This window comes from Lacerta agilis, chromosome 6, assembly GCF_009819535.1.
Source record: "Lacerta agilis isolate rLacAgi1 chromosome 6, rLacAgi1.pri, whole genome shotgun sequence".
Taxonomy (NCBI): Eukaryota; Metazoa; Chordata; class Lepidosauria; order Squamata; family Lacertidae; genus Lacerta; species Lacerta agilis.
Genome location: NC_046317.1, coordinates 48,498,704 through 48,524,141, shown reverse-complemented (window position 1 = coordinate 48,524,141; position 25,438 = coordinate 48,498,704). Strand labels below are relative to the sequence as shown.

At 48.9% G+C, this 25,438-nt stretch overlaps 1 protein-coding gene across 3 annotated transcripts in view; it reads left to right on the top strand.

The window, feature by feature from the left end:
• The window catches only part of CELSR2 (cadherin EGF LAG seven-pass G-type receptor 2), a 116,069-nt gene extending 90,891 nt beyond the window's left edge, over positions 1 to 25,178 (top strand). Inside the window, exons 12-35 of one of the 3 annotated variants that reach the window (XM_033152497.1) lie at positions 44 to 218; positions 1,272 to 1,413; positions 2,623 to 2,743; positions 3,779 to 3,962; positions 4,709 to 4,810; positions 5,185 to 5,279; positions 5,877 to 6,086; positions 7,285 to 7,468; positions 8,475 to 8,618; positions 8,929 to 9,106; positions 9,942 to 10,109; positions 10,242 to 10,368; positions 10,811 to 11,011; positions 11,201 to 11,375; positions 11,698 to 11,810; positions 12,853 to 12,932; positions 13,452 to 13,578; positions 14,187 to 14,309; positions 15,378 to 15,508; positions 16,119 to 16,207; positions 17,721 to 17,894; positions 18,159 to 18,383; positions 19,152 to 19,395; positions 23,038 to 25,178. In XM_033152497.1, the coding sequence (XP_033008388.1) occupies positions 44 to 218; positions 1,272 to 1,413; positions 2,623 to 2,743; positions 3,779 to 3,962; positions 4,709 to 4,810; positions 5,185 to 5,279; positions 5,877 to 6,086; positions 7,285 to 7,468; positions 8,475 to 8,618; positions 8,929 to 9,106; positions 9,942 to 10,109; positions 10,242 to 10,368; positions 10,811 to 11,011; positions 11,201 to 11,375; positions 11,698 to 11,810; positions 12,853 to 12,932; positions 13,452 to 13,578; positions 14,187 to 14,309; positions 15,378 to 15,508; positions 16,119 to 16,207; positions 17,721 to 17,894; positions 18,159 to 18,383; positions 19,152 to 19,395; positions 23,038 to 23,041 (3,516 nt within the window). In that variant the 3' untranslated portion in view covers positions 23,042 to 25,178. Of the gene's footprint in view, positions 1 to 43; positions 219 to 1,271; positions 1,414 to 2,622; positions 2,744 to 3,778; positions 3,963 to 4,708; positions 4,811 to 5,184; positions 5,280 to 5,876; positions 6,087 to 7,284; positions 7,469 to 8,474; positions 8,619 to 8,928; positions 9,107 to 9,941; positions 10,110 to 10,241; positions 10,369 to 10,810; positions 11,012 to 11,200; positions 11,376 to 11,697; positions 11,811 to 12,852; positions 12,933 to 13,451; positions 13,579 to 14,186; positions 14,310 to 15,377; positions 15,509 to 16,118; positions 16,208 to 17,720; positions 17,895 to 18,158; positions 18,384 to 19,151; positions 19,396 to 20,255; positions 21,130 to 23,037 lie in introns of those variants that run through there. The other 2 variants (XM_033152494.1, XM_033152495.1) reach the window with 2 other exon arrangements.
• Positions 25,179 to 25,438: the final 260 nt, after the last annotated feature.

The following is a 25,438-nucleotide window of genomic DNA, read 5'->3' as shown; positions in this document are numbered from 1 at the left end:
GTTGCAACCTGACACACACACCCCGTGTTCTCTTTATTCCCAGGGTGTAAGGATGGGTGAGACTTCAGCCAGTGCTGTGGCTCTGAATGTGAACCAGGCTGAGAAGGTGAACGTGGAACGTGGCTGCAGTATCCCGGATCCCTGTGACTCCAACCCCTGCCCTGTCAACAGTTACTGCAATGACGATTGGGACAGCTACTCCTGCAGCTGTGACCCAGGTCAGTTGGGGGGTGGGCAGAGAAGGGGTGACGGAAGAGCTGTTGCTGCTGCTCTTCCCCAAGAAGTACTGGAGAGATTCCACTCTGGTACCTTCCAAAGTTTAGCACTGTGTGATACAGGGTGAGCTAAGCCATTAGGGATGGAGCTAAGCCATCTGCAGAGATGGAGCCTCGTTTTCATTGTATCAGAGCTAGCTGTGATTCCACCTGAACTTCTGAACAACAACACCCAGGCCATTGGCTATACATGCTGGAGATGATGGGAGTTGTACTTCTGGCATATCTGGAGGTCCACATGTTCCCCGCCTCTAATGACCTCAGAGACTCTGTGCGATCCAGGCTTAGGGATGAATCCCAGCCTGCTTTCCCCTCTCCAGCCATCCCTCCCCTCTGCAGCTGTTACTCTTTGTTGCACCTTGAGGAGTAGTGTCAGGCGTCCGGAAATCCAATCCCCCCAATGGCAGGCTGCCAGGAATAGATAGACAAGGAAGCTCTTACCATTGTCTTTTATTCAATATTCACAGAGAGAGGGGCTTAGAAATGTTGCCTCTTGGAGTAATGGCATTGCTCCGAGTAATCTCCACCCCCTTCCTCTCCTCAATCGTCACCACACCACCCATCTTATGGTGGCTGCTTAGGGCCATTTGCCTCCTAGCTCTTTGCTCTCCTAATTTCAATGCTTGCTGGGTTATGGGAGAAGGGGAGGTCTGGAATGCTTTCTAGTGATGATGTGTCAGATGACATGCTTCCCCCTCCTCTTCTTCTCCCATTATTTCCCAACTTTGTCCCTTATCTACCTCTGAGCCGTGACCTTCTGCAAACCACTGTTGTAAATCTATACTGTCTTCCTCTTCTCTGGAAGGTTCAGGAGGAGGAGGAGGTCTCCACCATCCCTCCTCAGTCCAGTCCCTGACAGGTGGTTCCCTTCCTTCTGTGCCCAGCTGGAAACTCTTGTTTGGGGTGTCCTCCATTCACCCTTACATTGGAGTTTCTGGCCAGAGTTACACTGGTGAGGATGACATAGGGCTCAAGGTTTTCCCCTTGCTGCTTCAGGCTACTATGGTGACAGTTGTGCCAATGTCTGCTCACTCAACCCTTGTGAGCATCAAGCCGTGTGCGCCCGCAAGCCCAGCTCCTCCCATGGCTACACCTGCGAGTGTCTGGACAACTACTTTGGGCCATACTGCGAGAACAAGTGAGTTGCCTCCTGCTGCTCTGCGAAAGGGCATCTGATGGGTGTGCATGGGTGGGTGTGTGACTGTTCTGACAGGTGTATACAACTCCCAGGGTGCATGTAGAAATGGATCCTTGAAGAGCTGCAGGTGTGTGGGGGAGGATATTGATACACGTCTCTGTACCTGAAAGTGCTGTGAATAAGCAGTTGTAGTGGGGGGGCATATTGCTAAATTAGTCTGTGCCAACGTGTTTCTCTAAATGATCAACCCAGTAGAGAGTCTTTTTAAAAGAACTGTTTTGGTTGAATTTTTGAGAAATCAACAAGCACATTTAACAAAATGCAACTAGGTGGTTGTTCCATCGACAGGGAAAAGACATAAAGCATAAAAAAACAATGATTTCACTCTCGTTAAGTCTCTCCAAAGATTGTGATTGCGTTGGTCTTCGAGTTTGGTTGTCCTTATGTATGTACAAGATAAAAGGTTGCCAGGTTACAAAGAATGATAATGGGTCCAGTTTCCCTCTGGTACCATGAAGCTGACTCGTCAATTTTTTCCACTAACCCAACAGTCCATACACACATATACCAGGAGTCAAGTTACCTATTTCCATTGGTGCTGCTACTGGTCGAGAAGGCACCCATTGTTACTGTGTATATTTGTTTCTAGGTTCTCAGTCCGGGAATGTAGTAGATGCAGTAAGGGCTTTGTGGGTATGAAAGCAGGAGACAGTCCTGCCATGCATTTAGGTGGTGAGTGCAGAAGGTACACATAGCTGGCAGTGCGATTTGTGCGTCTATGCAAGACAGGGAGGTTGCTTTGCATAGTGTGATGCAACAACAAAAGACTCTATATAAGCAAATATGTTGAAATCCTACATAAACTCTTCATCAATGGCTTAAAAAGCACAACCGTCATCATCCACATGGGAGCAGAAGATTTAAAGAATGGTGCCTGAAAGAGGCAACACCATGCATTGTAGCCTCCTAAAGTCTGTGCCTCAAAGCACAATTAGTTTCCAAGACTTTTCTCAAAGTAGGCTTTTCAGTATTGGATGCATATTCTTTTTTTGTCATTGGCAGCTCTCTCTCTCTCTCTCTCTCTCTCTCTCTCTCTCTCTCTCTCTCTCTCTCTCGTCTGTTCTCCCCCACATATATGGTTCTGCTGCCTGAGCTTGTTCTTATTTTTGTTGTGTGATTGTAACAGGCCCTGTGCTCTCTCTGTGACAGGCTTGCTCAGCCCTGCCCACGGGGATGGTGGGGGCACCCTATATGTGGACCCTGCAATTGTGATGTCAGCAAAGGATTTGACCCTGACTGCAACAAAACCAACGGAGAGTGTCACTGCAAGGTGGGCCTTGCCTTATTTGATGGTCCCGGTTGGAGTTAGAGCTGCAAGCGAGGGTTTAAGGAGGACTGAAGAGGGATCGGAGTTGTCGGCAGGGCAGTTGTTCCACCCATGGGGAGATAATGACTATTTAGTTAGGAGAGTGGCTTTTAAATATTCTTCCTTCAGAAATCTTTCCAAATAAACTTGTCCGCTGAGGAACTCCAGCGTATTGCACAAGATTCTGGCACACAGTATGTGGGCTTCAGGCAATGTTTTTTGGGCCTCGGGTATTAGCATTCTTGAACTGAGAGAGTTTGACTTAGAAGACACCCAACTTCCCCCTACAATTGCACACTGTGGGACAGAGGGGATGAGGAAGCTGTGGCTCTCTAGGTGTTGTTGAACTACAACTCCCTTCACCATTGGCCATACTGGTTGGAGCTGATGGAAGTTAGATTTCAACAACATATGGAGGCCACAGGTTCCCCATCTCTGCTGAAGGGAATGAGCAGTTGTGGTGACCCAGTTGTCTTGCATGGATCATTGTCCAGCACTACTGGCAATTCTACTTGAGAAATCCTGATAATCTTCCAAGCTACTCTGGAGTTCCCTTAATGTGGTATGAAAACCACTAAACTGAGAGACAGGGCACAGGCGCTGGTTCCTGCTTCAAGAAGCTCATTCTGTGGTCCTAGGTAAACCACTCCCCCCCTCCCCCGGTCATCCTAACAGAGCTCACAGAATTGATAGGAGGGTGAGTTAGATTAGAAATGACTGGTAGCAGTGCTTTTTTCTTTAAAAAATGTTTAGAGTACTCTCATTTTGACTCATTCTGTCTGCAGTTTTATTTGTACACGGCTTAGAGAGCTCTTTGTTCCAGTGGTTTATAAATCTGCTAAATAAAATAAAATAAAATAAACTGCTGTTGACTCTAAAGATGTTTTGGGAGAGGGATTAGGTGCTGGGTTAGCCAGGAGATTTGTAGAGTGCTCTTGAGCTACAGAGAGTCTTCTACCCTGCTCCTTGGGACTTACATGCCTTCCTGTTGTTCCGTAGGAGAACCACTATCGACCAGGGGACAGTGGCATGTGCTTGCTCTGTGAATGCTACGCCACAGGCTCTCTCTCTCGCACTTGTGACGCTGAGACTGGGCAGTGCTCCTGCAAACCGGGCGTGATTGGGCGCCGATGTGACCGCTGCGACAACCCCTTTGCAGAAGTCTCCACCAATGGCTGTGAAGGTCATCAGTAACTTCTTGGGCATGGGCTTAGTAGAACGGAATTCCATTACAGTACTGAGCTGAAGCAGGGAAGAAGTTGCTAAGTCAAATCACTGGCCACGTTGTGGGACTGGATAAGTGATGTTACTGATCAGTCTGCCTTCCGTGAAAGGTGTTCCCTAGCAGGTGTTCATTGAGTGACTGGGGCAATGAGGGGGAACCTGTGATCATCCACTCCTAAATGTTGTTGGACTCCAGCTTCCATCAGCCCCAGGCAGCACTGCCAGTGGTCAGCAATGGTGGAAGTTGCAATCCAATAATACCTGGAGGGCTGCAGGTTAGGCACCCCTGGACTAAGGGCTGCCTGGATGGCAGTGGGAGGAGGTGGATTCAGCTCTAGTTCTACAACGTCATTGTCCTTTTTCATTGCCTCCAGTTTCCATCACCATCATCATCACATTCTGTCCTAATCTTCTCTTGATGCACTCAGATTCAATACAAACAAACAATTAGATCTAAACATGACAGTTCATTAATACAGTAAGGAATCGCAGCACAATCAATTATCGCAGAAGCGGGTTGTTATTTCCTTGATGACCCAGGAGTCCTTGTTGCTCATGCTTCTCTGCCCCAAACATATGAGCGCATCAGACATTTGCAAGAGTATGACGTCCAGGCTATCTCCTACATGCTTCATTGAAGAACCACAGTGAGTTTGCATGGAAAGGAAATCCCTGTTCACAAATTATTGCTTTCCCCCTTTGCAGTGAATTATGATAGCTGCCCACGTGCCATCGAAGCAAACATTTGGTGGCCACGCACCCGCTTTGGCTTGCCTGCAGCTGCACCTTGCCCCAGAGGATCTGTCGGTAATGAAGCACCTTTGATATGTATATTGTGTGGGTGTGGGGTGGGCAGTTTGATTTCTGCATAGGCTTTGCATGAACCAAGCACTCCTCGGCACCAAGGAGGTCTGCGTTGCTTCTGGTTCAGGGTTCCCCATGTGCCACATGCTTAGCTTTAAAAGAAAGAAAGAAAGAAAGAAAGAAGAAAGAACCAGCTTGTCTGCTTAGATACAAAGTAGTGTTTGCAAATTTCAGAGGTGTAGCTGCGTTAGTCTGTAGTAACAAAGCAACAAGAGTCCGATGGCCCCTTAGATGCAAACAAATGTATTGTGACATGTGGGCCAGAGTCCTCTGTGTCGGATGCGCACAACTCACCCTTCCCTCCTGCTGCCCCATAGGCACTGCTGTGCGCCACTGCGATGAACACAAGGGCTGGCTGGCACCCAACCTCTTCAACTGCACCTCGCTGACTTTTGCAGCTCTCAAGGGTTTTGTAAGTGCTCTTTTCTAACTCTACATTTTCTTTGCTCTTGCAAGCACCAGAATTGCATGTGCTCTGCAGGCAAATGCACCCACCCACTCTCTAACCTGTACCAAGCTAACCCATATCTGAGGCCTGAGTAAATTAAGCAAGGTAAACCACTGTAACATGTTTTTCCATATTGCGAAAGGCTATAGCAAAATTTACAATGGGTATATGCTTTCATCTTTGGCATAACTGATTCTAATTCTCTTCAATTTTGTGAAGGATCAGGACCTATATAGAGCACTGATGCTCCACCTTCTGACCACAGCAAGCCCCTTCTAGCTTTGGAGGTTTCACCCGGCATCATCCTCTAACTTCCACGCTTATCTTACAGCCATAAGAGCTAAAATCTTGAAAGCACAGGTTTCCGGGATGGTGAATGGTGTGACAAGCACTTCATTCAGTGCTTGGAGTGACACGGTGTCAGCCCAGCCCGGACAACCACCCTGCAGGGTTATGGTTCTCACTATCTCTTACATTTAGGAGCTGAGATTGAAGTAGCCTGAGGACTGCATTTGGTCTGTGATCCGGTTTCTGAGCGCCTTTCTCTTCCTTGCTGAGTAGGCCGAGAGGTTGTGGCGGAACGAGTCCATCTTGGACACGGAGCAGTCTCAGCGGGTGGCTCTCCAGCTTCGCAACGCCACGCAGAACACGGCCAGCTTCTTTGGCAGTGACATCAAGGTGGCCTATCAACTCTCAGCTCAGCTCCTGAAGCATGAAAGCACCCAAGAAGGCTTTGGCTTGGCTGCAACACAGGACGTGCACTTCACGGAGGTAAGCCCATGGGCTCAAGTACCCACGAGGCTATAGCTGTGAACGTCGTGGCAAAGGGACACACAAGTTTGGAAAGGACAGGCAAAACACGGAATAGGTTTTGTTGTAGTTGCTGCAGTGCCATAAGGCTGCTGTGATGGTGCCTGCCTGGTCTATCAAGGGCATCTAGACAGGATGGCTGTGCTCTGCCTTCATGGCTGGAGTCAGTGATGCTTCTAAGTACCAGTTTCCGCAATCTGCAGGAGGGGAAAGTGCCCTTGTGCTCATGTCCTGCTTGCAGGCTTCCCACAGGCCTCTGGGTGGCCACTGTGAGTGAATAGGACACTGGACTAGATGGGCCATTGGCCTGATCCAGCAGGCTCTTCTTGGGAAGGGGCTCCCAAAGCAAGCGGGTCAGCAGATGATGAGCATCCTGTTGCACCTTTGGGAGAACCAAGTTGCTCAGTATTACACTTGGAAAATGCTGGAGAAGGTCGGTTCAGCTTGAATGGAATGTGACTCTTTGCATCATTTGAGTTTAGAGCAACCTGCTCTGACCCATGGCCCCTTTGGCTTTCATATCTCATAATCAAGACTGAGAATTACACTGGCCTGGATCTCAGCTGGCAAGGGGTATGGTTTGGGGCTATCCCAAGCAGATCCAGTTGCAAAGCCAAATCCTCAGGTGAGCAGGGGAAGCTGATGCTTTAGGGCAATTGAGGTACTGTTCCACCAAACTCAGTTTGCCCTTGCTAGTACCCACCCACCTACCTGCCTTCTTACTTTTTACCAGTCCATGGAATGACACTTGCCGTTCTCCTTGGTTCTTAGTGTTGCCTTTGTAGAACTCAGCAGGGTAATGGATGAGGACAAAGCTGGAATCATTTCACTCTTCTTGCCATTGGCTCTATCTGTCATTAGATTCTGGCTTCACTGAGTGTTGACTTCCCTGTTTTATGCCCTCCCAGTTCCAATGGGCATCAGCCGCCACTGCGGGTGAAGATCACATTCTTGGTTCCACTGGGCTCTCAAAAGCCACAAACATTGTGAGCACCAAGACAGCTGCTTGTCCCTTTGCATGGGAATCCCAGGGATGGGCAAGCTGTCCTGTGATGGTGCTCTTGCAGCTGCTTGGCCACAGTCAATCCTCTGTCCTGCCCACTGAAGGAACTACACGCCACTTTTGCAGCTCTCATTGTGCTTTCCTTTGGCCCTGCAGAACCTGCTCAAGGTGGGCAGCACACTGCTGGACAATGGCAACAAGCGCCACTGGGAGCTGATCCAGCAGTCAGAGGGTGGCACGGCACAGCTGCTCAAGAATTTTGAAGATTACGCCAGCACTCTGGCCCAGAACATGCGCAAGACGTACCTGAACCCCTTCACCATAATCACACCCAACATCGGTGAGAGCATAATTGCCATTAGGGCTGTTTCCTAATGAAAGGAATCTTTGCAAATCGACTAATTATATGCATTTCAGTTGATGAGGCCATCAGTTAAGTGTGCATACATTTGCAGGTGAATAAGGAAGTGCAACTGATGGAGAAATAATTGTACTTGTGATGATGTTTGCATGTGGCAGGCAGACTTATAGAAGAGGCATTTCCCTCTGTCTGAGTAAGGGAATGCTTACTTTAAGATAGAGATGTCCCTCTAGGTGTCATCCACCAACAACTCCCACCATCCCTAACCATTGGGCATACTGTTTGGGGCGGATGGGTTGTTGCTATCCATCACCAGCAGAAAGGCCACAAGCTCCCCATCTGCCTTGTAAGATGATGCTTGCTTGTCACCATTTCTGTACATTGTTCTACTGAAAAAGCCAATCATTATTATTTTTAAAAAAGATGTTACCTGATGAACCAAGGATACCTTTTTTTTAATCAATTCACCTAATCAGTGAATCAACTAATTATTGCGACCCTAACAACAATGCAAAATGCAACAGACTTTGAGCCAAACAGGTTTTTGTGAATATGAATTCAAAATGAGGTCACAGTAACGCAACGTAACTATAACAGTTCTAATCCCCACCTGTTCCAGCTGCCAGCTACACAGCTTGGCCTCCTAGTTCTCTTATACATTCATTTAACAGGTGAGGTGGTTTCAGAGAGAGCCCTGTTGTTAACCACTGTTACTATGAATAGACACTCTGATTATGTGCTTTACTGCTTGTCTTCTTGTGGTTTGAAATCTTATGATTTTTTTTTGGCCCAGAGTCTAGAGTTGGTACTCATGGGGAAATTTGTTGGGGCTTATGGGAAATGTTGGGGGTAATAGGTCAGTAGTCATAAATTTGGGGTTGGAAGGAAGGAACATGCCTGCACCTCCAGCCCAAGCTGCAAATTGACATTCAGCTGGCCTGCCTAATGATCAGACGCTTTTGCATTTTATTTTTTGGGGGGGCAGTTATTTCTGTAGTGAGGCTGGAGAAAATGAACTTTGCTGGCGCAAAGCTGCCTCACTATGAGGCACTCCGAGGCGAGAAACCTGCAGACCTAGAGACTACCGTCATCCTGCCTGAAAGTGTCTTCAAAGCTCCAGAGAGCAAACGTAAGTTATAGGCTTGGGAACAAGCATTTCTTGGCTTTCTAGAAAGGGTTGGGGACAGTGGGCCATTTGTAGGGCTTTCTTTAACAGGACATCCATTTTTTACAGGCGGTGGTTAGTCCAGTAAGTCCATGGAAGATTCCCCTCAAGAAGATTCCCCTCAATATAAGATAACTAGAGCTCTGCATTGGGTGGTTTTGTGCAGAAAAGCAGTCTATAAATTCTGGAAATAAAATATAGAGGATCCAGCCTGACTTGGTCTGCTTCTGAGGCAAAGTAATATCTCACTCAATGTCTCATGCTCACTTTCCAGAACCTTCTATGGCCAATGCCAAGCATCTCCCTGGTGAGGAAGAAGAACCTGCCCTGATGACAAGACAGAAGAGGCACCCAGATCTGAATGAGGGACAGGCCATTGCCAGTGTGATCATCTATCGCACACTGGCTGGTCTGCTTCCAGAGCAGTATGACACAGATAAACGGAGCCTGAGGTAACATATACCTGCCCCCACCCCAAATACACACACATACTCAGAAGCAGAGGGTGTAGAGACTCCTCAGATACCGGAGATTATACACAATGCCCATACTTAGGGGAGGCCAGTTCAGAGACCTCAAAAATCCATTGCAAAGGGGTCTGTTCATGTCATTCTCACCCACCCACCCCAATATGCTGGAGGATTTGGGCTCCATTCTGTGTTGTTAAAGCCTCATCAGCTTCTATATGGTTTCCTGGCCCCCCACCAACCAAGCACAAAAGTGGGAAATCTCAGTCCCAGGGGTCAAATGTGGCCCTCCAGGCCCCTCTCTTGGGCCCTTGGGACTCTCTTCAGGGCACACCTTCTCGTCAGCCATGCCCACTCTTGCTAGGCCAGACGCCCTCACTGGCCCTGCATCACACTCTCTTTGAGTGTTTTTGCCTGACTGGAATGTGTCACTGAACTCTGATAACGCCTCTTACTTGCCTGGATGGAGGGTAGATGAATTTCTGTGATTTCTCTCTCTGTGTGTAATGCATCCTGCTGTACAAAGGTGTGATTTATGTTTGTTGCTTCGCTCACTTTTGCCTTTGACTCCGGTCCCCAGATGGTTGTCTGGATGAGAATGTGACCTTCAGCCTGACAAAGGTCTCCCACCTCTGACAAATGCAGATGATTTCCAGTGCCCCGTGGTTTAAATAGGGAGCAGGGCTCTCACATGGTTTTTGTTGTTATTTTGTATTAGTGTGTGGTGCTAGCAGTTGTCAGGAAGCAGTGGGATGGGCCACTTTACAGGCCCATGTAGGAAACGGGGATGTGGTTCAATGTGTGCCATGTGTCCTCACAGAGTCCCCAAGCGGCCCATCATCAACACTCCCGTGGTGAGCATCAGCATCCATGACAACGATGCCCTGATGCAGAGGGCGCTTGAGAAGCCCATCACGGTGCAGTTCCGGCTGTTGGAAACCGAGGAGCGGACCAAACCTATCTGCGTCTTCTGGAACCACTCCATTCTGTGAGTCCCACTGCCCAGACAACAAGGCCTGGGTGCTGAAGGATGTCAGGCTGGGGGATGGGGGTTGAGGGAGAGGCACCCAGTGACACCCTAAGGCTGGCAGCTTGACCCTGACTTTGCTGTTTTCCCCAGGGTCAGTGGGACTGGTGGCTGGTCAGCCAAAGGCTGTGAGGTTGTCTTCAGGAACGAGACCCATGTCAGCTGCCAGTGTAACCACATGACCAGCTTTGCTGTGCTGATGGACATTTCTCGCAGAGAGGTGAGAGAGACAACCATGGGCTCGTCTCCAGGAGATGACCTGAGGGGAGAGCGCTAAACAGAGGGGTGGGATTGTGATGGGGATAACGCTCCTGCCTCACAAGGGTGGAAGAACATGATCTCATTGCTAAATCTTTTTTTATAAATCATTTTTATTAAATTTCCAAATTATCAATCCAATCAATACCATATTAAATATTCCAAATTATACATATACATATCAAATAATCCAAATATTCTGCCGAATTATAATTCATTTTTTTGTGGACTTCCCATGCTTTAAGGTTTGGAGGGCTGTACTCTAATCTCATCTCAATTTTTCTGCATATTATTCATTTCCAATAGTTCCTTTAGTTCTTTCTGTTGTTATCCTTGATCTCATTGCTAAATCATCTTTCTTATGTGTCCATTGATACACACTCCCTCTCTCTCTTCCCCCCCAGAATGGTGAGATCCTGCCCCTGAAGACCATAACCTACGCCTCCATTGCTGTGACGCTGGGCAGCCTCTTGCTCACGTTCCTCTTCCTTGCTGGCCTGCGGTCCCTGCGATCCAACCAGCAAAGCATTCGCAAGAACCTCGTGGTGGCCCTGTTCCTCTCTGAGCTCATCTTCCTGCTGGGCATCAATCAGGCTGACCTTCCAGTGAGCTCCTGGGGTGGGGTGAGGTGGGGTGGGAATCTGCGAGGGCAAGAAGAAGCTCAGCTCAACAGGCCAGAGCCATGATTCCAGTCACCGCCATAGGTGGAGGCTCCAATGTGATCTCTGCCGTGGGTGGGGAGCCCATTGCTAATGTGCCTCCTAACCGCTTTCCCTTCTCTCTTTCCTTGCCAGTTTGCCTGCACGGTCATTGCCATCCTGCTGCACTTCTTGTACATGTGCACCTTTGCCTGGGCGCTGCTGGAAGCGCTGCACATCTACCGCATGCTGAGCGAGGTGCGCGATATCAACTATGGCCCCATGCGCTTCTACTACATGGTCGGATGGGGCGTGCCAGCATTCATCACAGGTGGGGCCCAAACCAAACACAACATCTCCTAGCTCAGGGCCATCCTGACCACTCCGAGGCCTCAGCATCCCTTTGTGAAGCCTTAGTTTGGAAAGCAGGAGGTGGGGACAAGTGGCTCTGCAGTGAGCACCTGAGGCCAGACCATAGTCAGAGAAGCCTGGCCTAAAACAAGGATAGGGCTGAGATGGACTGGCTGCAGGCCTAGCTGTATTGGTGCATTTCAGTTCTAGTTCTTGCTGTTTTGGCTGTGAGCTACTTATCTGACTGTGATTAGATGCTTCCTCTTACTCTGCTGATGGTTCTGCATGGCATCCTTGCTTAGGACTTGCTGTGGGCCTGGACCCTGAAGGCTATGGGAACCCAGACTTCTGCTGGCTCTCCATCTATGATACACTGATTTGGAGCTTCGCTGGACCCATTGTTTTTGCTGTTGCGGTGAGTAGAGATACAAGGGGCTGGTGGAGGGAAAAGCAAATGTAAATATACCATCAAAGAGGAGTTGCCTGACCTTATGGGGGCAAGTACGGGACCATTTTGATGCCCTGGGGAAAGCACTAAATCACCGTTGCAGAACCTGTGGACCCTAATTAGGCTAATTAGGGAGGGTTGTAAATTGACCCACTTTCCCCAAGCCACTCCCACCCCATGCCCCACACCTGATGTCAGATGTGGTGTCAAATGTGGGGGCACTTATAGACCTGGCTGCACAGGAATGGTTTTGAGTGTTCTCCTGGTTGCTCCTTGACCAGCTTGTATTTGGTGACTTGTAAATGTGGAATTGAATGCAAGCCCCCACTGGGATTGGTTCCACTCAGGGGCTCCCAGCTGGAGTTCCACACTGGAGCTGATCCCTGCCCAAAGCTATGTTTTGCAGGCACCTCCAGTCAGCTGACCAGCAGTACCTGCTTCAAACTCTGTTTGGGAAGGGCACTTCCTTTGCTGTCTAGCTTGGTAACAGCAGGTGACTGACAGGTGGACGATGATCACCTGTCAGTGTCTGGCTTGCCAGCCACATACCGTTCCCCACCCCTCCTGTAAATAGAGGAAAAAGAGGAGCTGGAGGAGGTGGGACCCAGATCCTCCATTCTGTGCTTAGTTTTGCCCCAGCCATGGGTAGAGAGGCTGTCTAGTTCTATAATCCTCTTTCCCCATTGGAGATGTCTGGGTGATGCTTGGGGAAGAAAAACATCCCATTGCATCACCTGCAGCAGTGGAACTGGAAACAAGCACCTTCCTCAATCACAGCTCCCCCCCTCCCGGTTGTGGCAGGGGCCTCCAGGTTCACCCCTCCCCACCCCCAGCACCATCATACAGGGAGAGAGCTAATCTTTGCAAAACGGGGAAGCCCGGAGCATTCTTAAGAAATGGGGCTGATCCTGACTCTAATGGCATGGGAATAGTCTGGGTTTGAGGGAGGACCTTGGATTGGCTGGAAAGAGAGCTCGTGCTAACCTTTCCCCCCCCTCTCTCCTCACAGATGAGTGTCTTCCTCTACATCCTGGCCACCAAGGCCACTTGTGCTGCTCAGCAACAGGGTTTTGAGAAGAAGGGGACAGTGTGAGTCTTAGCATTGCTCTTGCTCCACTACAGTAAAGGCACATCACCATCTTCCTGTGTGTCTCCTGCACTGCCTTGCCACTTGATTCCATTGCTTGGTCATCTCTGCTGCTTCTGCTGCCATGTGCTTTCTCCTCACTGCTGCCTTCGCCACACTGCTTTCTCCCAGCTGCAAAATCCCATTCCTCCTTCCTCATCCTCTGCTGTTTTCTGTGTACAGCACTTTGTGCCGCCCTTTCACTTCCTACCGAACTCAGGCCAAGTCGTTTCCCCCCTTGTTGACGGCCACCCACTGTCACACCCTTGATACTTCCAGCATTCTTGAGAGCACTACACAATCCCTCCCCATAAAGCCTAGAACTGATATGGCAAAGCCAAGAGTGCCCCACAGCTTTTGGCACATGGGGTCCATGTGAAGAGCATGTTGCTGGGGACCAGGGATGGCATGTGCCCGTGGACATAGTCCCATGGAGGCTGTGTGGGAGAGACCCCACTGACTGTGCTCCTTCTTCATTGCAGCTCCGGCCTGCGCTCAGGCTTCATCTCCCTGCTGCTGATCAGCGTCACCTGGCTGCTGGCCCTGCTGTCTGTCAACAGCGACGCCATACTTTTCCACTACCTCTTTGCTGGCTTCAACTGCCTCCAGGTATGGTGGGCACAAGGCAGAGGCTCGGGGGGGGGGGAGTTGGTGGGAAATCTCCCAAGATCAGTCATGTCAGTCCAGTGGTGTTACTAGATTCCATGCACACACTGAGTTTGCAAATCACTTCTGTTGTGGTTAAGTCTTGAGGAAGATGCTAATTTGGAATATGATCTTTCCCCCAAAGGATTGATCTCTAGCTTTGCTTCAAGTAGAAAAAAATAATATTCCACATTTCCCCCTCCAAGCTAACACATGAATTATATAAATTAGGTGCTATTTAAGAAAAACAGCAATAATTATCCGTATAGAAATTGTTTACATCTGTATTGATTCATCCATATTGGCCTAATGAAACCCTGACTTGATTTTGTGGAGTCCAGTGTGAACTTTGGATATCATGCTTTTGAGCATGTTTTTGAAGGAAAGTGTTACTCTTTGCTTTTGTGAGTCAGAAGAAACAGGTGGGAAGAGAACAGCGATGCCATTTGGGATGGAAGGTGGTTATAAGTGACGGGCTTCCCCTTGATGCTGTTGATGTCTGCCTGAATGCAGCCTGGGATATTCCAGGATAAGACAGTCAAGACTTGTGATCTGTTTGGTTTCTTCCACAGGGGCCCTTAATCTTCATCCTCTGTGTCCTCTTGTGCAAAGAAGTGAGGAAGGCTCTCAGATCTAGTTGTGGCAAGAAGCACGGCACAGACCCCACATTCACCACCAAATCTACCTTGACAGCGGTGAGTGTTTGAGGAGGTGGCAACCCAGTAGCAAATGAACCAAGGAACAGTGAAAATCAGTATGTATGACCAGGCGGTGTTCTATAGCATGCATTCGGACATCATAATAAGCTATGGTTTAGCTTGATGGGAGGAATCCTAGGCAAACCTCAGGCTTACACACGTATCCCCTCTTCTCCTCTAGTACATCCACAAGGAGCAGATTTGAAGCTTTCATTTACAGTTAGAATTAATCATTGTCTAACCCCAAATTTTGACTAATATTAGTTCATGGTTTGTGGCTGATTTGTTTTAAACAAACCAAAGTTAAAATAGCCGGTTTGTTGGGTTTGGAAGAAGCCACAAACTACAGAAGTAAAAACTTTGGCGTTCCTCATTGTGGCTGTACTAAAGGAGGAGAGAGCAGAATGCATAGGCCTGGGGGGTGGGAGGGCACTAGGCTCATTATTCCTATCGTGATCAAACCACGGTTTATCATACCAGCCAAATGCAGCCATGCTAGTTGTGTGCTCTGTTATTAAAAGACAAAACGAATCAGATTCCAATTCTATGCCAAGAAAAGAAGCTGGATTTGGCAACCTACATGAATCAATGCAACTAAGCAAATGTGAAGGTATTTGCTTGCTTTGCCAGATTTATTCTGCTATTGCTAGCCATGTAGAAGGAGCAGGAGTGATATACGGCACTGCCACTGGGAATTGTACACAACCTGCAGTCCACAGAGTTCTGAGGTTTTCACCAGGCATTACCTATTCCCTTTCATCCCTGTCTTCACAGTTTTAAGGGCTGATCCTTTTAAGAGCTGGCACCCCTCACATGGGCCCCTCCCCTTCCCTGGCAGCGAGCATACTATTCAAAAGCAACAATGTGCTGACCTTTCAGCTGCCTGCAGTGGCCACCTCACTCTGCCTAATGATAGGGGCGGCACAGGTGGGGGGGGGGGAAGACTCCCAGCTCTGGAATGCATTTGCCGAGAAGAAAGGAGATATATATACAAGGGGAGGCAGTTCCTGCCTCTCTGCTGCTCTTAGGGTTTCCTCTACTCTGATCACAGTGTTCTCTCACCAGGCTTATAACTGCAACAACACCTATGTTGATGGTCAGCTGTACCACACGCCCTTTGGAGACTCCACTGGTTCCTTGCACAGCACTGTCCGCTCCGGCAAGAGTCAGCACAGCTACATCCCTTTTGTGCTCAGGTAATTCCAGTTCCAGGGCCCTCTCCCTTCATTGCACAATGGACATGTGAAAACAGGGTGGGAAGAATTAATAGTGGGCAGAGGGGGTAGGGGGTATGCCCGTTACCATTACAGAGCAACAGTTTGCGAGACGTTACCTTACCAGAACTACTCACTAAACTGAATTCTTACGACCTGAAGGAGAGTTTCCGCTGAGGCTTGCCTCTTCCTTGCTCTTTTGAGGCTTGCCTCTCTGTCTCTCTTTTAAAGCCACTGCTGTATTAAGGATTTTAGTTTGAGGATGTTTCTTGATGTTGATCACTCAGGGAAGAAGAGAACAAATAGTGTTCCTTCTGCATTGCTGAAGTCAGAATAAGGGACAGCCACTTGAGAACTCCTTTTCTGAACCACTTGTCACTGACATGAGCAAAGGCTTGCCTTGAGGGTCTTTTGCTTTTTTTATAATGTTGATGATGCAAGTCTTTCTTGCCCTCAAGGTGAATATGCTCAACACTCACAGGAACATGGTGTACAGAGAATTTATAGCCACTTTCCTGCCTGGCATAAGGTTTGCCCCTCTGCATTACAGGAGCTCCGAGCAGCTATAATCTCTCCTGCATTATCCTTACAGGGAGGAATCTGGCTTGAACAACAGCCAGTTGCACATTGGGCCTCCAGATCCCAGTTCACTTTTCCTGGAAGCTAAGGATCAGAACAACGGTAAGGAGAAGAGAACTGGGCAAATTCTAAGCAAAACTGCAGAACCGTATGAATCTGTATTCAAAAATAGCCTTTAAAACTATGGGATGTGCTGCGATACAGTTCTTGATGTCACAGGAGATTTTCAAGATGAAGGGGAAGGGAGGGTTAGGGAGATGACTGGAATTGTTGCTGTGTCCCAGTGCTTTTTTCCACAGTGTGGATATCTTGCTGAGGATCTGTGTCATTCACAGATAGACAAAGATTTTAAATGTTTTGTTTTGTTTCCAATAAGGCTTTTAGACTAAAACTGACTGGGGAAGTTGGCTTCTTAATGATGGACAATCGGTAATAGTCGCAGTGCTGTAAATAGTGAAAAACGTAGGAATATAATCATATCTGTTATGTAAGAGGCAGTCATGCCATTTTCAGGGGGACTGAAAACAATAGCGTTGTTTTCATAAATCATCATACTGGGCTGAGAGCAAACAAATTTAATGAAATGCAAATTGCGATGGACAGAATTTGAGCAATGATAACATGATCAAAGACAAACATGAACAAAACAGTGAGCTTCATTTCTAGTGCTTGGTGGTCCCTGGACTAAACAACATTGGACGATGCAAGATGCATGTGTTTAGACCCTTTACATCAAGTTACACATAACTTGGATGTCCAATATTGTTTAGTTTCTGTAGAAGTAATGGTGGCGGCTGTTTTTACTTTTAAAACAGGCACAAGAAGCTCATGCTTTGATGATTATAGCAGTGTTGTGGAAGGGGATGCTAAACCCTTTCTGCTCACACTGTTTCCCTGATTTCCCCCCCCCCACCATACTTTCTCCTGGGTGCTGATAAGAACTTGGGGAGGTGGCATAGGAGGGAGAGGTTAAAACCACCTCTCCTAGTTCTGCTGGTATCAAATTTTGTGCCTGTTTAATAGTTTATTAAAAAGTCAGGTGATCCATTTACAGATCTCCTGCATTGCATGTAGATTGGACTCCCAAAACACAGACACCACTAGAATTTATTTTTGTTCCTAAAAAATTATCCAAATAATTATCAGAGGCATTTCACACAATCAAACTGACAGAGAGTATGAGGGAGGGATAGATTCTGAGCTAAGACGGGCACTTGCTGAAGCAGTTGTGTGATTGCCAAGAGGAATGCCACATACACGCACAGCTCGAAACTACTCGTTTATGCTGTCACCAGAATATCCCTTCGATGGAAGCGTGGTAAATATAGGTCATTGTGAACTGAGCCTGTAGAGAAGTGAATGCACAAAAAAACTGCTTCCACACGTGTTGAAAACCAGCTGATTTGGTTCGTAAGGACTGCTCCAATTCACCATCAGGACCCTTGCAAATTTGAGATTAAAACCAACTTGAGTTAAGGATACCAGGTGTTTGTGTGTGGCGCCAGTTGGGAGAAGACTGGATGCAACAGGGATGGTTCTTAGACTGAAAGCGCCCTCCACCTAGGAACAATGATGAACACACTCTCTCTTACCACTCCCCTCCTCTTGGCCACAGAGCGTGACACTGACTCAGACAGTGACCTCTCCCTGGAGGATGACCAGAGTGGCTCGTACGCTTCCACCCATTCCTCTGACAGTGAGGAGGATGAAGAATTCCCTAGGGAGCCCTGCTGGGAAAACTTGCTGTGCCCCAACAATGAGAAGCTACCAGCACACAGCACTCCAAAGGGTAATGCTGGGGACAGCTTATTATCATTATTTAATTTTATTCATTTATAAAGACCCGCCCGCCCGCTGACCATAAGTTCTTTGGGTTCTCTACAATATAAAAACAATAGAAACTATTGGGGGTGGGGGTGGAAAGCAGATTTAAAACACAGCTTCTGGAAGCTCCAGGGATATTTGAGCCCCCCTATCTGTGGACAGGTGGGATGGGGTCAGAATTTGCAGACCTTGTGTTCAAACCTAGGTTTCTTTTCTCCCTTTCCCCCAGTGGACAACCTCGCTGGCCCTGGGAAACCTTACTGGCCAGGTGACTTTGTGACCACTGCTAGCGAGAGTGATGGGCATGTTGGCTCAGAGAAGCTGCGTGTGGAGCCCATGGGAAAGAACGACCGGCTGGGGCCCACAGAGGAGATGCCCAGAGAGAATGGGGAAACACAGACCAGGGATGGCATCTTGGGGTCGCTGCCTCACCCCACAGCCCAGCCCCAGAAAGGTAAGGAGGTTTGACTGTGGGAGACGACAACGGCCACTCACCTGCCCACCCATGAAATCTTAGAAGGGACCCCCTCCATTTGTGGTACCTTGCAGAATTGTGTCTTGGAATCCCAGTCCTATTCATCATATCAGTTGCAGGATTCAGCAACCTAAAGCCTCAGCCCAGAAACAGGATTCAAAGCAGTTAGTTACCTGGTGAAATTTCATGGGGGTGAATATGATTTGCGGGGCTCAGGGTGGGCATCAGTACACTGCATAGCTTCTTGCCCCTTGGCATTACTGACATCATAAATACAGGTGGCAGAAGCACCTTTTTACATGGTGCAGAATGGGGATCCTGTGTCTGAAGTGCTGAGCACCTGTGGCCCTCCAGATATTGTTTGACAGCTAATGGTGCAGCAGTAAAACTGCCAGCACATTTGCAAAGCTAAGCAGGGTCTGGTATGGTTTCAAATTGGAAGGGAGAACCACATGCTGAGATTTCCTGCATTGCAGGGGGTTGGACTAGATGCCCCTCGGGATCCCTTCCATCTCTACAATTCTGTGATTCTACAACTCCAACTCCCACCAGCCCCCGTTGATGTGGCAATGGTCAGGAATGATGGGGACTGTTCTCCCGCAACATCGATTCTCCGCCGCCCCCCCCCCCCATTGCCCATACCCGGCTCCAGAAAGCCAGGATTGGCCAATTCCCTGTTCCATATTGGTAACCTTGCTACCCGGTGAGGACGTTTCCCTTGACCCCAGAACCTTGTGCCCTCCTCAGGCATCCTCAAGAAGAAGTGCTTGCCGCCCATCAGCGAGAAGAATAGCATCCAGCGCATCCACAACAAGCTCTCCAGCTGCCGCTCAGGGATGGTGTCATCGCACGGCTCTTCGGGGAGCGACGGCAGCCGTGGGGGAGGGCCCCCGCGCCCCCGCCAGACGCTGCAGGAGCAGCTCAATGGCCTTACGCCCATCACCATGAGCATAAAGACTGGCACAGTGGATGAGGACTCTTCGGGCTCCGAGTGAGTATGGCTGAGCCTTCTCCCTGGGGGGGCGATGCCCTCCACAGCCCACTCGTCTGAGCCCGCCGCCTCTGTGGAGCCCCCTCGTCCACACCATGCCTGGTGCATCAGATCCTCCGGGCTGCGACTCCGCTGTGTCTCACCTGTCCCCAGGCTGTGCCTCTCTAAAAACGTCTCCCTGTCTGCTGCCTTGTAGCTCCTTAGATCCTTTGTAGCTTTCGCTAAACGTTCTTGCCGTCCCCCTGGACCTTATTTCCAGAATCTCTATTTCTATTTCCTTTGCCTTTTCCACCCACGGGCTAGATCCTGACCTGGCACGTGGCCAGGAGTGTACCTGTTTCTTCAGTAGCCACCCCATGCCCCACATCCCAATTTGGAAAAGGTGTTGAGGCAGCCTGAAAAAACAGGCTGTGTCAGCCGTCCCTTTGCTGCCCCTTGTAGGCTGGGAGGGGGGAGATTTATTGGAATGTGCGGGGAGCATGGGAACCAGTTTGCCCAGTGGGATATTGGGAGAAGATAGCATCCCGGGGCTGAGGCCAGAGGCTATAGTCGCTCGGACCACTTGACATGAGGCATCCTTTCCTCTGGGCAATGGGCTCTGATACTCTCAAATGCCATGACTTTTCCTGTGTTCTTGTAAGAGGCTCAGGGACTGGGCACAAGCCTGCCTTGCACATCCTGACTTGATCAAGTGGGTTGGGCTAGGAGCCATCCTGACCCTGGGCGGGGCTGGGTGGATGTGGGGGGGGGACACACTGTCCTATTCTAACTTCTTCCTCAGCTCTCTGGCACTAACCCAGCCTCTCCTCCCTTCTCTGTCTTTCTCTCGTTCTCTCCCCTCTCGCTTCAATCTCGCCCAGATTTCTGTTTTTTAATTTCCTCCATTAACACGCGAGCCCCAGGGGGGGTGCTTTGCTCAAACCTGCTCACGACCATGCTCATGTGTTTGTGTTTCCCCCCCTCCCCCCGTCTCGCTTTGTGTTTGATCACTGAGCAGGAGCGATGAAACCTCAATCTGACGCCAACGCCTGCACCAGGCTCTGTTTCCCTTGTGCTTTGGCCAGTCCGGGAGCCAGGATTGCTCTCAAACCGCAGCGAGGAATGTTGTCTCCTTCAGCCCAGCCCGGCACAGGGAGCCGGACAACACCATATGTAGTGCCAAATGAAAAAAGAGCTGCCGCCCCGGCACCTGGGGGGGGGGGGGAACGGCAGGTCCCAGGAGGCGGACCTACCTGAACCGATGCACTTTGGATCGTTGTGAAAACAGACAAACAACAAACACATACTCAACCACCTCCACGTCTTCAGGGATTTTCATGCTTTGTTGCCCAGTCTGGAACTGCTGTGTGTCTGGAATATTTTTCTCTCTTTCCTATCTATCAGAATTGGGCTGGGACAGCCTCAGCAGTAACCACGTGCCCAGGCTTCTGGAAATGCATTACCTGTGAAGGTGCTTGCATACCTGACAATGGGGCTGAGCTAGGAGCCTGTGCACTTGAAGATGGCTGCCGCCAGGGGGCACTGAAAACCGTAGGTTTTAGCATGCGAGGCAAATGCAGATGGCATCCTTCCTCCTCAAATGGTAACTTTGAATTAAAGCCTGAGGGCGTGACAGACTTGGCCATGCGGGAGGGACCTGCATGAGACCTATGCTAAGTGCCACTTGGAGACAGTAGGCAGGCTTTGCATTGAAGCTGACTCCTTTCGAGGCTCTCAGACCTCAATTGCGTATAAACAAAACCATGAGATAGCCCTCATTCCCCCCGCCCAGCAGTATGTGTGTGTGTGTGTGTGTGTGTGTGTGTGTGTGTATCATAATCATGCTTTTTATGACCCAGTAGCATGGGCTTAAGCACACCTCCCAAGGTGCAACTAAAGCACGTTAAAACAATGTGCAGGACAGTCTCTGGCTATCTGGCACATAGAAAAGTTCGGAGCTCGAGATCTTGGTTGTGCCATGCCAATCAACCATAGAACTGAAAAGGAAAGGATCGTTCAAATAGCTTTCCCTGGACTCTGTAGACATACACTAGCACTCCCTACAGGTGCACAGTACCACCTCATCTCAAGGAAAATAAAAGGCTTTTCCTGATCTTACAGTTTTAACAGAGTGGTTGGATTGTTACAGAAACCCAGAGCCATTGTCGCAGGATGCGAATCGCCATGATGCTACCTACAGCCGTGGACTGGACAGATTTGCTGGGTCTGCTGTGGATCTAGCCCCTTTCCCTGGGCCGGCCTCAGTGCCCCAGACTGCGCAGTGGGACCAATGGGCAACTGTTGGCACCCGTGGAAATGCTCCATCCTGGACCAGGGCCAATATCCTTTTCAACCGTTTTTTGGTTGCGACAGCTACTCCTCTCCAAGCTCAGCTTGCCAATCCAGTGACTTGGCCCCGTGGGGATGCTCCAAGAGGCAGCCCACCAAGGTGCTGAGCGCCGTGGGTGTGGCCTGCTGAGCCGTCAGCCCATGCTGCAATTATTTTCGTAGACAATGACAAAAAGAAAAAAAGTCCCACCTCCCTGCTCCTCTCAGCCAATCAGCACCTGGTCCACGTGCTGCCAGGCTGGAGCCGGGATGCTGCCTTGATGTCTCTCAATAGCGCCTGGCTCTCATGCCAACAGGGTGCGCTGCCTTTCTGCCTCAGAAGCCTTCATTTTTCTACACTCAGCCAAGCCTGATGCCTGCTCATAATGGGGATTTTCATGCTGGGTCCTTTTGGAAAGTACTTTTTTATAACGTTCCTTGGGGGGGGGGGGACAAGAGAGATTTTTCTGATAAGGGAGTTGGGGGAGGAGGGGGAGGGCGGCCGGGGGGGAAGAGGGGGTGAAGGCACTGTTTATTTTGATGTTGTGGGGTTTTTTTTAAAAAAAATATTTGACCACTGCTGAAGGATGTTCTAATTTAAAAGAGATGGAAAGCCCCCCTGGGGGGGCTACATCTTTAGATTCGTAGCAATGTTAAGTCTCATTAGCCGGGGTGCAAGATAAGATGCGCTTGAACTGACTTGGACGAGGTTTGCACAATGAGGAGTCAATTGAGACTTGACCATTGCTATGGTCTGGCTTGTCAAAGGATATGATTCCAAAAACTCACACCCCAAGGCCTCTGTGTTTGTCGCCTCTAGGAATATTGGCCATTGCCGTCAGACCTTTTTCAGTGGCCTCTGTCCTTCCCAATTCCTAACCTTTTCTTGGAATGTTTTAACATGGATGCGATTCTCATGAACCTGTGTAATGTCAGCCTGGCACTTTAGCAGCAGCCGCCCACAACGCTAAGCAGACAAGGGGGCTCAGTTCCAGCCTCTTTAATACACGGATTAACCAGAGAGAGTCTTGCTTCCAACTAGTGTCCCCGGTAAGCCCATTTAAGTGAAAGGAGAAACTGGCGTCTCCCTCACTTCTCTGTCCGAAACAATAGTATGGTGACTAATTTCCACCTGCAAGTCTATGCTGTCTTTGACATCCAGCCCCACTTGGGACAACTTATTCTCATATTTAAAGCTAAATGGAGACTTGAAATAAGGGTGGTCCAGACAGGCAAGGAACCTCCCACAATTCCCCTTGTGTGATGCTATCTTATGGGTATTCCAGCACTAAATGCAGATCAAGCAATCTCTGGACTTCCTGTCTCCTCCCGTAGGTGACCGAGGCTTCCGAGCACAGGGAACTGGGTGCAGCCCTTGGTCCTTGCTGGTCTACCAAATCATCTAGAACAAAAGCTGCATGTGCTGCTCAACTTTAGACACATGGAACAATCAGAACCAATTCAGAAATGGACTAGGAGAGGCAACAAGAGAAGCTTACCCTCTCAGACTTTGCATTGCTAACTCCAAGCGAGAGCAAGCAATGTCCCGGATCTCTAGACTCCAGTGAAGTATCTGCAGAAGTCGAGGAATACCTTCTGTGGTGCTGAATTATGGTTTGGAGGGAGGACCAACAGTTACTGATACCATGTCTTCCATAACACCGTCCCCTCCCACAGGAAAAGCTGGATGCATCTCTTCCTGCCAGCATTTGCCAAATATTTTCTCTTTCAAGGTTACACGACAAGCAGCTAGCCAGCAGGTGCAGCCATTCCTATTACCGAAGCTGCATACGAGGGAAAAGCTTCACCTGCTACCTTTTTCGCTTGCCATGAGACCAGGAAAGACACAGGAGTTGTACTGGGGGGGGGGGAGCTTTCAACCTGCTCCCCACCCCAATCCCTACAGTACCTCTAACCTAAGGTTTTAGTCTGCAACCCCCATGCACAGAATAGTCTACCGTAACTTCCTATGCAAGCTCTTTCTCACGTGGAGAAAGCGCTAACTGAACAGATCTGAAAAGCAGTATTGAGGAAAGAATTATTCAGCACAAGCTCTCTCGAAGCAGCTGTTAACTTCTAGAACAAACTGTCTTCTGCCCCATTACTCTGTCCAAGACGGGGCAGAATTGGAGTGGCAAGGGCATGTCCCTCCATTTGTGACCAAGTGTTCATGAAACCTTTAAAAGCACCAGAGATTGAGGAGGCAGCAGCTCCTAGACGAAGCACCATGCAAAAACTCAGCTTCTGCTCCATTACTGCAATTTGCAAAATCTTTTTGAGTCTTAAATCTGCCGTCCACAGAGAACCAGTTTTGCCCATCTGTAGAATTTATGTGTTTGGCGTGTCTGCATTTTAATTTATTTTTTTTACTGTTATCTTTTTGATGTGTATTCTTATATTTACTGGCAACTATCTGCCTGCTGCTGTGCCATCCTAGGGGAAGGGCTGGGACAAATTAAGAGAGTTAAGGGGGGGTGGAGAGAAAACCACCACCTAAGTCCTTCGAACCAGAAGTGTTACGTTAAAAGGTATGTGAAGTCAGGAAACGTCTAGGGAAGTGCATGGAGAAGAACCCTACTCCTGGTTAATCATCTTAAGATGCATCATATAGAAGGCACAGCCTGCCACATGGATCTTCCACCTGGGAGGTTAGGGAGGGATTGGGAACCAGCGACTCTACAGATGCCACTGGACTCTGCCTCATCCCTTACCGTTGGCCATGCTGGCTGGGGCTGGTGGGAGCTGGAGCCCAGCAACATCCCTGTTCCTGCACTAAATGAACCATATAATAGGAGTCAAGAGTCTGAATGAACCGGCACCTGCAGTGAAGTTGCATTTGCTGCAGACTTTGGCTCTGCTCCTTTGCGCAGCTCACCACATCCTTCACTTCCCAGCCAACGAGCAGCCACCACCGTCCCAACCTGAGCACATGTCCTTGTGGACTCAGTGTGTCAATATTAGCTCCAAAGCAGCTGACTTGTCAATCCGCCACCTTCCTCTGCAATAGCCAATGGGGTCATTTTCAGCAGAGCTCAACCAGAGCCAGATACAGTTGCCCCCTTTAGCTGGTAGGACACCAGTGCCTTGGATTGCTGCACGACAGACAGCAATTCAACAGACTTCTTTTCTGTTATTGTATCTTCAGGCTGGAAGAAGGGAATGCTACAACTGTTGGATTTCTGCCTGCCAGGTAGCTATTGAAGGTGCTGAAGCATTACCAGGAAAGAATGGCAACTCTACTTTTCCCTACGAAGCCTAGCTCTTCTCCCTTTTAGCAAGCCAGGGTGTAGGGGGGAGATCAGAGGGGGGAAATGTGGTGATTTCACCTTTTGGAGGAACAAAATGTTTTCACGACTGCTGTGATGCTGGCTCTTCCCTGGAAACAAAATAGTTGAAGTGTACAGGTAGGGTTGTTAATGTAAATACTGTAGGGTTCATTCCCCTTACCTACTAAACAATAAAACCATAGTTCTGTGCAGGTGACTTCATTTCAGTTCCACACCCACATCTTGTGCTAGAGAACTGCGTCTTGGGGAAAACCAATAAGATAGATTTGGCAGAGCTGAAGCTCTTGAGTTTTCTTACTGCTTGGGTGAATGGGAAGGAGGCAGACCAATACTGGTCTAATCTTCCGGGGGGGGGGTACACTTTAAATATTGGGAGGCCATTGCCAAGCTCTGATGCTAGCATGAACGCTGGTAACTCGCGAGAAATTCTTCAGCTCCTTGGAAACACA